Raw genomic sequence first — 12900 nt, 5'->3', positions numbered from 1 at the left:
AAAACATTTTCATTTTTCAAGACAACTGCAAATGACACATTTCTTATCAGAAGTCTGAGAAGTTTCACTTACCTCGAGTTTTTCATTTTCAGGAGGGTCAAGACCCCAGAACTTGGACGCAGGTGTAGAACAGGAAAGTTGAGCACATCCTTCTCATTTCCACGCAAACGTCAGAGGCCACGCGGCAGCTAGCAGTGCATGGCTACCTCACAGTAACAAGCACGGGTGCAAGGGAGCCATCGGGGCAAGCTGGCAGCCGGTCCGTCGGAGGGGTTGGTCAATCAGCCCAGCAGCAGAGACGAGGGGACAGGCACACAGGGAGAAGGACTGAGCCGGAGTGGGCTCTGCTTGGAGGCTTTTTCGGTTCTCCTTCCCTGAATGAAAGCAATCCCTAAGAGTGAATGGGTAATGAGAGACCGGCTCCTGAGATTTTAGCTTTCTTAATCATGTTCATAATTAATTCAAGAACATTGATAATTTCATTACATTCTTTTTGTCTTATCAATAAATGATGTGCCTGCACTTTTGGTCTTGTGTATACGGGAGAGAGGGAGGAGGAGAGGGAGGAGAGAGGGACAAGAGAAGTAATACTGCACTAAAAGCACAGGAGATGGAAAATGATACAAACAGGGAAGTGGTAATTATAATCTTTGACCAAGCCACTGGCAGCACAATATGAAGTCAAGTGGCTACAAATAATTAATAAGGCCTCCTGGTGTATGTGTGTGTGTGGTAAGGTTGAGGAGTTGGGGGGGGGGGACTGACAAATGTCTTTGTTGAACATAATTTCACCAGCCCTCTTTTAGTAGTTGTCCCCCCCAAAAAAAAGCAGGATACAACTATTAAGCATCATTGTGTTTTCCCAGACATGATGTTAAACACACTGCTACTGTTATACGTGTACACTCACCTTTAATCCTCACCTTTAACCAGAGGGTGTGGAGGATGCCTGTCTTGTAATGCCCTTCGGACCCAATAAGGGCTCGGGTTGCAGAGACATTAGTGCACTGAAGCACTTTCTAAAAGACCACTCTCCTCCGTCCCCTCCCTCCTCTTCACGGGCCCTCTGTCAGGTGAAGAAGAGAAAAAGATGACAACCATGTCTTGTGGCATATATAGCTTCCAGTTATTTGGCAGCAGGAATAATGAGATAATATGCATTTTTAATAGTTAATCTTCGGAATATTCAATAACCCTTCACCTCTGTGCATGCGGTTATAGATTCTGTGCTTTATCAATCGAACTTTCTGTTCACAACTAGAGCTGAAAATAGAATGACAACGAGGACACGAGGAGGAAAAAAAGGATGTAATGGATATCTCTGTTTCCTAAAAATACTGTGAGGATGATGGCGTCTGAGGAAGGCTCTGAATCGCAGGCTTCTCTTTTGCCCCAAAAACAAGACAAGTAGATGGAGGGCTTTGAGCAGCCTAATCTGACAGTGAGTGATTGACCGCCATGTCAAAGGCCTAATCTGCTACCAGAATAGTGGAGCAGGCCGTTTATATATCAGACTTTCTGGATATGTAACCATTAATCTATTGCAAAACAGGTGTTTAAAGCAGCATTGAGACATGTGTTGTGGGAGTTTCTCACTGAACATCACAGCTTTTTTATCAATTACCATAAAGCCTTCATAGATATATCTCCCAGATTTCATTTGTGTCTAAAAATAATTGGTTAGAGAATTTTTGCATGAAATCAGTGTAATTTGACCATATGAGAAGTGTGGCTGCACTATTGCAAGGCTATTTGATTTTGGCCACTTTATAATGGATTTCCAGCTTGTGACACACTATAATATAGATTGGTAAAGCTATACGAGGCATTAGAGATTCAAATACTTTATGTCCTATTTATTCCTTATGTGCCACATGCCCCATGTCTTGAGATATGACCAGCTCAACACAAGAAACCTTTAATAAAATAAAAAAAGTAAAGAGGGGAAAATAGAGATTTACAGCTGGCCATTTTGACAGTAGACTTGATATAAGGTGTTCATAACAAGTTTTGCATTTTATTTCTGGTCCCCTCACACACATTTTAATCATATTTTATGTGATCTATGTATGCAGCACTCATCCTCTCTCTGTCACCCAAGCTCTCCAATATGTCCCTCTTAAACAGATTGCTACAATACTTGTAATGATGGTCCTTCCCAGCTGTGTTGCAGGAGAGGGGACGGGAGCAGCAGGCTATAGTATTACCATAATACGCTCCCTCCCTCCACCGTCCCAAGGGCCCATGTGGGGCTGCATGGGGATGTGGGGTAACTCTGCTGTGGAGGGGACTCAACTGGCTGCCGGTCCTGCAGGCTGTGTGTGTGTGTGTGTGTGTGTGTGTGTGTGTGTGTGTGTGTGTGTGAGACAGGGCTGAACCTGCCTGTGGGCAATGTAATAAAAGCGCCACACACTGCTGGTAGTGATGGTGGCACTGCTGCTGTAGCTGCAGAGGAGGGGATAAATATAAACCAGGCCCGCATCAAGGAGATGGCCCTCCAGTCACAGCCTGACTTACATCCTAATAATTAGGCCCCTCTCCAATAAAACAAGGATTTGTAGCCATGCATCTATTTTACTTGTGTTTGCTGCTGCAGTGGGAGGGATGCACGCTCTGCTGCAGTCTCTGGATGAAGCTAGGGCTTTGAGAGGATTTAATTTCAGCAGTGTAAGAAAGTGATCAGAAACATTTGCCCAATTTACTACTTGACTCTCAAACTTCAGGAGAATTCTTTTTTTTTCTTATCAGCATGAATTTACATTTACATATTTTATTATTTATTTTCATGTATTACATAATCACTCCATTAAAGTTTATGATAAAATCAAAATTATTCATGAGTACTTTCCAGTTCATGCACTTGTTTGAAGCATAAACTGTACATTCTGTCATTCTCACACAAACACACATACACACACACACACACACACACACTCACACACACACACATACACTGTATGGTCTCTGATAGTGGCTAATCAATAGATGAGGTCTGCAGGTTGTAGTTGCATGTTATCTTAAACCTCCTAATGTGCACTGACTAATCTTTTTACTCCTTTACTCTCTCCCCAACATTACCTCTTTCTTTGTGTTCTGTTCTCTTTTGTTACATTTCAAATACACTACTGGATATTCATTATCTATTCATTATCATGGAAAATATCTGATTATGTCTAAATATTGTGTCTTTCAAATATCACTTTCTTTAAATTAGACTGCTGTCGCCTTTATGAGTAATATACTACAATTCCAATAATATGGGAACTTGTTAGTCATGATAATAAAAAGTGTTACATTTTCTTGTCTCATATTTAAATATATTGTACTTTTTGACACCGTATTTTTCTTTCATTGCCTTAAACGAAATGCTTCAAACTGATTTCTCACATTTTGTCCCACCTCTGGCTACCTGTCATCTCATTCCTATAAATCACATTGATGTGTGTTTGAGAATTTCTAAAAAGCACACTGGGGAAGACAGAAAAGTAGAGATAGAGAGATGGTGATGGAGAGAGGGGGAGAGAGAGTGTGAGTGAGTGAGTGGGTGAGTGAGAGAGAGAGAGAGAGAGAGAGATGGGTGGGGTGGAAGTCTAGGCAGGGGGTATCAGGCTAATTAAAGCAAGCATTTGTCAGAGATTAAGCCTTAAACAGAAAAGGTCATCTGAGCACCAGAGCGCACTGTTTCGCTGCTGTGCTCTTAGGGCAGTCTAAACCTTTCCAAGCTAAATGGTAAAGGTGCCATTTGACAGAGGTGGGGGGAGGGGATCCAGATCCCGACTGGTGGTAAGACTGACACTCGGGTCATTGGTTCTTCACTGTCCATTACACATGCTGGTCAAATCTGGCAATCGGTGTCATTTAGGGATGAAAAATAAGTGCTCGGACAAGATCAATAGATGCAGCCGTCTGTACCAGCTGTGATTAATTGACTGTCACCAATTAATGACTGGCCTGTTGCAAAGCAATGTAATCTTAGAGGGACAACGGGACATGTCGAACATGTTTTTTCTCCCTTCGATTTCAGTCTGTTATTGGTAATTCTGGAGTGAGTTTCCCAGTAACAAATTCATGAGCAACTTCAATGTACAATTTGTAGGTTTACTATGGCACTCTAGAAAGTGCATCTTGCATGGTGGGTGCTCTTTGAAGTTTTTTGTGATATTGAGACGAATATGAGCTTGAATGAGAGCTCGTGCTGCAAACACATTCCCGCAGTGTTTTTTTAGTTCAATCAGAATCGGTGACTAAAAATATTTGTTTATTTCCTTGTTTGTAGTTTCAGAGGTCTGTATAATAAATTCTCAGTATACAGTGATAATAAAAAGTAACATCAAATAATGTTATTCAAATTGCTACAACACTTAGCTCAAAATATTTAACTAACAATTGTAATCATGTATATTGACTCCGAACATTCTCATAAACCCAATGGTGCTATGAAAAATGAGTGAGAACAAGTGGTGGCCTGTGATGCATTTAATACTCTGTTGAAAACAACCAAACAAGCACCGGGGATGTTTTTAAACTGGGATCAGTGTACAAGCATTTTTGCTGCAAGTCAATACTAATCACATTCGATCCTGAGATGTCCTGGTTTGAGATACAATAAAGCACATGTTAGTTTAGATATGAGTAATGGCTCTGGAGGGCTAAACTGTGGTGGAGATGTAATTTGAAATATTTGTAGTGGAAATTATGCTAATAATAGATCGCTCTGTATCATTATTTATAGCCCAAATTTGATTGTTTACCTGAGATGAAGGCTTGCTAAATATTACATTGCAATCTTCATTATGGCCATGTTTTAAATGAATGATACTCACCCAAGTAAGGAATTGTCATTTTGCAGTAATGTCAATATTTTGAAGAAGACATTTTGCCATTTGCTATTTACAACATGGTCCTTAGGTTTTTGCTGTGATTTATCATTTTAAGAAAAAGCTAGAAACTACTTGTGAGTTGTTATTTGGAGCACATTGACCTACAGCAAACTAGTTATTTTATAAGTGAGACCAACTCAGTAAAACCATGTTTTGCCAGAACTTCACTGTGTAAATAATACACATATACATAATTCGATGTTTACTCGAAGAAGAGCTATATTTGTTTACAAGCTAATTTTAACCAAAATAGAAAGTATCTGTATGCTGCTGTATATCTGCAAGTATAATATTTATTTATTTATTGACACAGTAAACCTTTAGAAACTTTTTTAGGAATATCTTTCCTATCCCAGGTTAATTTTAACATTTATTTTCCAGTATAATCTGTGGCATGCAAATCACACCTCGATTCCAGCATCCCCTTGGATGATTGGCTGCTTTATAGATATTTATGGGGAATACAGCTGTCTTGCCATCAAACCCATGATTTGACTTTTGCTCTGGATGCATGTAATATGATGTACAGCTTTCAGTTCACAGAGGTTCATAGAGGTAGACGCAAAATTCAATTCAACGGCTGAACTCAGAGCTGGTCAAAATAATCTATAAAATTTTATAATTAATCCAAAGTGGCACAAACGAGAAAACATCCTCTCGACGTATGGTCCTCTCGGCCACCCAGCGGACTAACATTGTTTTCTTTATAGTGTCTTTACTTCTCAGACCAACACAAATACACAGCACATAAAATAAAAATAACTAGGCCTAATGGATTTCCCTTTATATTGGCAGCTCCACTTATCAATATTTGTATATAATAGGCTTCTTATAACTATTATAGCTATTAAGTCATATCTTTTTAGCTTATTGTTTTAATTATATGGCCTATAAATATACAGTATGGTTCAGTTTAACCACTCTTGTCTCTTTTATACGCTAAAGACAAAGGTATTTTTCTAGGAATTGGTGTAGACCAAAACAGAACTAAAAGGAAGAGTGAACATTGGACTTAAGTTACATCAGGTGGTCACACAAACAACTCTAAATGAATGCTAATGTGGCTCCATGTCAATGTTTAAATAGGCAATATTTTGCTAAAACGTGAGCCATAACAGCTTTACAAGGTCAACATTTAGCATAAAGTTTTTTTTTGCCAACACAATTGCTGGTAGTATTTATTTGTTCTCCGTTTACTCGACCTTTTGTTTCACAGGTGGCACAAGCCTACTGTTGATGTTAACTACGGTTTAAATTATGGGCGAATGAAATGTACCAGCCTTTTAGGCCTATTTGGCTTTCCGTAGTTTTGAGACTCGGCGCGCGTTGCAGCGGGGACTGGTGGGAAATTTCTGTGTTGAAGTTTGTTGTGTGTGCGCGCGCTGTGTATTTTCTCAAAAAGCATGGCTCTAAACTTCCAGACGTCCACCCTTTCTCTGACTTTGCCGATTTCGTGCCAGATATGTCTCGGAAAGGTAACTACCGTTCCGCTTTTCAATCGTTAAACATAGATGTGTATACACGGTGTAAACTGCTGCCTTAGTAACCTGAACGTTGTTACCAGTTTAACGTTGATAGCCGTGTATGCAGCTGACATTAGCTAAGTTACCGTAACTGACTCAAACTGTGTTTCCTGGCGTTAATGTACTTCATTGCCGCAGCTAAGTAGTCGTCTGTTCGTGCTTCTCCCCGTGCAGGTCAGGCAGCCGGTCATTTGTGCCAACAACCACGTGTTCTGTTCATCCTGCATGGAAATGTGGTTGAAAAAAGCTAACCAGTGTCCCACCTGCAGAGTCACCATCACAGCAGAGAACCCCTGCAGGGAAATCATCGGTGAGTAGCTCCATACAAACAAGGAAAATAGACACAAGGCAGGAGAGGAGAGGTAATGCGAGGCTTCATGTGCCTGCAGCATCTCAGTTGAGTCATCGTGATATCATGTTAAATAGGGCATGTTGGTAGAGTTGTGGACTGTCATTTCAGTTTAGTAAACTTTAGATTCATTTATGTTAGGCCAGTAAAACTGGTTTACTTGTTCCACCAAACCAAACAGTCTATAGACCAGACACTTTGTCTGTGAGTGCCAGCCAGGTTGAACCAAGGTTTCATTTGCCACATTGTTGTTTGGAAATGCATTTGGCAAATATTTGTTTTTGTTACAATCCAAGTTTTGGGAGGTGAAGAAATATGTCATTATAAATGGCAGAGACCAAAAGAGGTTTGCTGGATATTAATAATATTAGGGTGCGTGTTTGCTTACACACATTGACTTTTTGCTCCTGCATGCAGTGTTTTGTAATCATTTAGATTTTTTGAAATTCGTGATAACACAAATCCATGGTTTAATTTCTTCCTTCTTTTGCTGGCCGATATCATTTGGAATCACATTGCAAAGACGTGCAAGTCTAGACTGATATGCAAACATGCTCAGCGATGGCCAATAGGCTTCAGCTTTGGACCATGTGAGTCATTCACTAGGATATTTCTTGCAAAAGTTATTTGGCAGTTTTGAAAACAATGAATGGTTGCAGAGCTTTCATTGCTGCTGTTCTGACTTCTGTGCAGCCTGAACCTGTAATGTATCGGTTAATTAATAGTATATAAATACTTCAATCAAAAAGCCAATGTAAAACACCTGTTTGATCCCAACTTTTCAGATTAGCTGGGCCTAGTGACTGCACCCAGCACCTCAAAAGTCCTGCTCTCTTTGAGCACTTTACAATCTGAACAAACCCCAGTGAAATATTGGTATCTTGCTAACAAACCAGTTCCATCATGTAGCTCCTGGAAGGCACTTTTTTCACTTTGGACTCAGGCTATCTGTTATGTGCTAAAGCAGACTAAAGTATTTCTGTGCTGAACAGAGATTAAGTTGATATTAATACTCTCAACATACTCTGGGTTTGACAGCCAACTAGCATATTTCCCACTGTGAAATAATGTGAATTACTACATGAAGGCTAATTTCACCCTCAGTTCACAAAGCACCACCTCAGCCTTTTCATAGTTATGTTTTTGGGTAACAGCTCTTGTTGCATCTTCATCAAAGCTGCGTGACATTACTTTAATATATGTTTTGTTGTCAAGTCTGTTGATCTCCTGCTGTGCTCATGTTATTCTGTTATAGGAGGCACAAATGAGAGCGATCACCACGATAGTCTTTCCATGAGGAAATGTATAAGAAAAACCAGAGGAGAGCTGCTTTTGCGGGAGTATGAGGTATGGGTTTGTCTTGCCATGTGTTTTCACAGCAATAACAAGCAGGTTGATGCTCTCGAACAGACCCATCACAAGGTTTATCGACACAAAAACGTGGCATAGGCTGTAGGTGGGACTTTCAATTGCAGCCACCCACCACTGATGCAGATTTGCCAATCTATTAATGTCTCAACAGAATACGTCAGATTCTATGAAAGCAATTCATTATTATTTCAGATTACACAGTGTCCAGCTTTCTAGTTTCCAGAAATGGACCCAAAAATATGTTTATTGTTAAATCCTGTTTTAGGTTTCACACTGTTTCTCTCCAACAGGAGGAAATTGAAGGGTTCATCAGAGAAAACGAGGAGCTGAAAATAAAAAATCAAAGTCTGGAGTCCCAGCTGAAGACTGCTTTGGATCCCTGCAGCATTAATACAGTGCAAACGGAAGACAAAAAAGTTGACCCCCATGTCCTGGACAAATGGACAAACAAGCTGCGAGCTGCCACAGATGTTTGTGATAAAGTAAAGCAGGACATGGATAAGCTGAAGGAGGTATGTAACCCGTCATAATCAATAAATTGTATTGATATTAACTCCTGATCCCCAAAGGAGAATACTATATACTAATACCATAACGTGGTTGATTATAGTATATGATGGAATAAGGAAAACATTATTGACGCTGCTCATTTTTTTTTACCTACCTACTTGATCCCTTCACTGATAAAGATGAGCTTATTTGATTGAAGGATACAAGGACAATGTGTTGTCATTATGCAACACAGGGTTGCACAGTAACATGCAGTTGTAGCCCATTCGCTACACATGAAAAACATGACAAACAAGACTATTGCATTCTTGTGTATTTTTTGAATTTGCATCAGGAGGAATGTAAACAAAACAATACTCTGTGCAATAGGGCTGACATCTTGACATTAAAAAAAAAAAAGAATCAACATCTGAGAAACGTTGTTCATCAACTTTAACTATGTTTGAGCACAAAGCATCATTGATGTAAACAGAGTCCGCCTCCTCTCTTCCCACCGGAGTCCTGCGTTCCACCCATCAAGTGCAGCTTGATCTGGGATGCAACAAAGGAGCCAGGTCTCTGTAAAGAAGTGGACACAACGGTCACCGACCTCCCGTTGCTGGGTTAGCTTGAATTTTCCTGCGACAGGACATCAGCCAGGAGCCAACTGGGTGGTGGTATGGCCTTAGGTCCTAGCTGGGTTAGCTTAGCCTCCATCGCGGCTCTCCTCTCGGCCGGCCATGGTTGATGAGTGTATTCTGTCTTATGTTATAAGTGCTCCAGTAATAAACGTGAGAAGAAAACAAATTCAGTAAAATTCATGTGAACTACCGGCTGCAACATATACAAGCATATTGATGCTTCTGTCATTACCATTAAAAACTATGCTTGACTAATTTTTGTTGCTACCTTTTGTGGAATCTTTTGTAACCTACTAAAAATGTGTTACTTTACCATCCTCAGGCAAATAAGGCATTACGATCTCAAAATGTCGACCTTGTACAGGAGAATATGAGGTTGAAAGCAGAGGTGGCAAGCAGATCTCCTCAGAAGTAAGTATCTTTCATTCTTAAGACATGAATGTTTTTATTTCAATTACATTTTTTACTCTCATTCAGTTAGAAAGGGACGCATACTTCTAAATCACTGTCATGGGTAACAGTACAGACACAATGAACTGTTACAGATAGTTTTTGCATTTTAGGCATTGGGAGCAATGAGGTTATTCAGTTAAGTCCCTGCTTCTTGGTCAAGCTGCCATGAGTTACCATGGAACCCACACAGTCAATAACTGCACTCCCTGCATAAATATAATCAAATAAAAAAAAAAAAAAGAGATTTCAAAAAGAAGCAGACAGAAAGGTCTAAAATATGCGTTTAACGGATAAAGATAAAAGCCAAAGCCTACAGGTCAGTGTAAAACTGAACCACCACCTGGCGATAGAGACAGAAGACAACAGATTAAGAAACAACACTGTTTCTATACTCGCTGTGAAAAAGCAAAAGCAGCATGTGTACTAAAGCTTCAGTAGCTAGCTTAGCATAGGAGTGCTAACGCTAGTTAATTATGGACGAGCATACACTTCCAATGTTAGCCCTACAATGTAACATTTCCGAAACGTATGTCTCTTTCCAGCATCTCTGTGTAACGAGTATCACTATTCCACGTTTAACCATGACTAGCTCCAAATCCACAAAGCCCAAAAACATTTGAAACGATTGCTTGAGATACTCTGGTGGAGAGACGGATAGTTGTCGGAGCAGGCCGATTCTGCACTATGATTGCCCGTCTGCGTTTGACAAAGGTTCAATTCACTGGTTCAAGTTGGAGGCAGTGACTTGCTGCTAAAATGAGTAATACCTGTATGATTTTTTTCATTTTTTTCCCTTTCTCTGTCAAATCAAAAACAGTCACAGACCACCTTTTTAAATGGATATTCCAAAAGACAAAGAACATTTTTATTTACATCTTCGGTTTGACTTTCTTTTTCAAATGTGCTATCTTGCATAAGGTCAAGAGCATGACGAATAAATAAAAGTGTCAGCTAAATGTTGCTAGGCTTCTGTCATGATGATTCTAGAACAATTTAAATTCACAAAATGATCTGTCCCCAGGTTCGGTCGTTACACAGTGGCGGCACTGGAAGCTAAAATCCAGCAGCATGAGCGTGATGTGGACCACTTGAAGAGGGCTCTGGAGCGCAGCGACCAGTACATCGAAGACCTTGAGTCTCGGGTCATAAAGCCTGAGAAGAGAAGTCTTGAAGGGCAGGAAGCATGCGGGAACGGCAAGGCTGAGTCCGACACACTCGCACAGCTACACAAAATCAGCATGATGATGAGAAGCTTGAGTGACAATGAGAGGGAGTCAATCTGCAGCAATCCAGTGGTAGAAGGTCGAGCCTTTTCTCGAAATCACAGTTTGATGTTCATGCCATCTGCAGATCACAAAGAGTCTGATAAGAATCTGACTGGAGACCAGGAAAACGAGGACTTGGTAAGCACCTCGTCCAACCTTTTGCCCGCCACTCCGTCCTCTGCCTTCCGATCGCTGACTCTGAGAAGCCCTGGCGTCCGTGAAAAGAGAGTTGCATTCAAACCAGCGTCCTATCTGAGGAAGCTTGATTTTGAAGAAATTCCTAGCCCTGACAAGAGCAGCAGCAGCAGCAGCACCACGGAGAACCAATTCAGCAGCCTCGACGAGCTCCCCAAAGGCTTGCCTGCAAATACTGACGTGGAACTCTTAAAGTCTGTCTTCTGGGATGATTGGCAGAGTTCAAAATCTAATGACAAGTCATGTCCAGGTCCAAGTGAAGACGGCCCAGTTAAAGGAGCCGCATCCGCAACTCTTGAAGGTGATGAGTCCGGTGGTTTCTCGATGTCCAGCGAGGCCTCCATGGATGCAGCATACCTGGACAAAATCTCAGAGTTGGACTCCATGATGTTGGATGGAGAGAGTTCCAGTAGCCGGGGATCGCAGCTCTCCCTGGCTTCCTCCCCTCACGCAGACTTGGACAACACTCTGGTCCCAGAACCACAAACGTGCCCCGATGTCTCGTCAAGTCGTGGTGGCGAACCCGCAGTACCATGTGACCAGAAGAAGCACTCACCGCTAAACAACGCGGGGGGCACCTTGAGTGACAAAGAGGCTCCAAAAGGCTCGGCGGAGGAAAGTGCGCCGGTGTCTGGCAGGGAGAGCGGGGGCCATGTACCCGACTGTGGTCCCCCTCAGACTGACGAAGAACTGTCCTTTGATTTGCTGTTCGATTCACTGGAGGAGAATAAGGCCGGTCCCTCTGGCTCTCTCAGTCCAGCGAGCCAAGACCACGATCACGTTGACTTCTCCACCACCTCGTCCCCCAGCTGCACCGGTAAACCTGTGAACACAACAAGAGACAGACAGGCACTGAACATCAGCCAGCCGACAAAGAGGAAGTCTCACAGTCCCTTTAACACAAGCAGCCCCACGAAACTTTCAAAGCTCATGTGAAGGTTTTAAAATAAGAACCTGTGTTGTCACTGTGCCGTCCACTCCGGTGTGTTTTGGTCAGGCTTCACAACCACACGCGGCCCGAAACATTAACTCCACGGTTCTCCAGAATAAATTTGTGAATGTGATGCTCCTGTGTAAATTATTGTCATTTTGTCTGTTGTTATATTGTATGAATTAAGACTAAATATGACAGATTTGTCATAGTTTTCTTTCTGTAGTATACTTATAGGTCTCGGTGGCAGTTAAATGATCTTAAGGCCAGCCTTCTGTAATCTGACAAACACTCCTGTGTTGTACTGTATAGTGCACCAGTTTTGGTGCTAAGACATTTTTCAAACTTTCAGTCTACTTGTATGCGTTTGTCCTTTTCAAGTTATTCAGTAAACACAATCCACGTGGTAATCTTTTTTATAATGTCACGCAATACTGAAGAGGGATGAACACGACCATCATGAAAAACTGACATTTTGAAATAAAAATTGCAGTGTAAGAGTTTGTGAGGAAATAAAGTAGTAATGCAAGGACAAACAATGTATGACACTTCTTTTTCTTTTGTTTTTCTGCATTGCCTTTTTATTTTTGCTGTTCCTTGATCACATGATTCAGCTCACCTATTAACTCCCTCATGGGGACGTTCATGGGCTTCAATAGGCTGTTGGTCTGGTATTTTGTGGTGAATTTTTCATATTGTCATTTCTAGTGGAATTCGGGACTAACATTTAGGACATTATCATTTTTCTGTTTTCGTGCTACTTTTCCTGATTTGCATCACATTAAAATGGTAATTATTAATTC

The 12900-nt window shown here is 41.1% G+C and overlaps 1 protein-coding gene across 1 annotated transcript; it reads left to right on the top strand.

Moving 5' to 3' along the window:
* The first annotated feature begins 6200 nt into the window (after positions 1 to 6200).
* Positions 6201 to 12633, top strand: obi1 (ORC ubiquitin ligase 1). Its single transcript, XM_031846015.1, has 6 exons — positions 6201 to 6355; positions 6578 to 6713; positions 8008 to 8099; positions 8414 to 8635; positions 9576 to 9664; positions 10728 to 12633. Exons 1-6 carry the CDS (start codon positions 6284 to 6286, stop codon positions 12100 to 12102), a joined length of 1986 nt encoding a protein of 661 aa, XP_031701875.1. The 5' UTR covers positions 6201 to 6283; the 3' UTR covers positions 12103 to 12633.
* Positions 12634 to 12900: the final 267 nt, after the last annotated feature.

The sequence above is a fragment of the Anarrhichthys ocellatus genome, unplaced genomic scaffold (genome assembly GCF_004355925.1).
Source record: "Anarrhichthys ocellatus isolate YVR2014 unplaced genomic scaffold, GSC_Weel_1.0 scaffold6, whole genome shotgun sequence".
Lineage (NCBI taxonomy): Eukaryota > Metazoa > Chordata > Actinopteri > Perciformes > Anarhichadidae > Anarrhichthys > Anarrhichthys ocellatus.
This window is presented reverse-complemented; position numbering and strand designations above follow the sequence as displayed.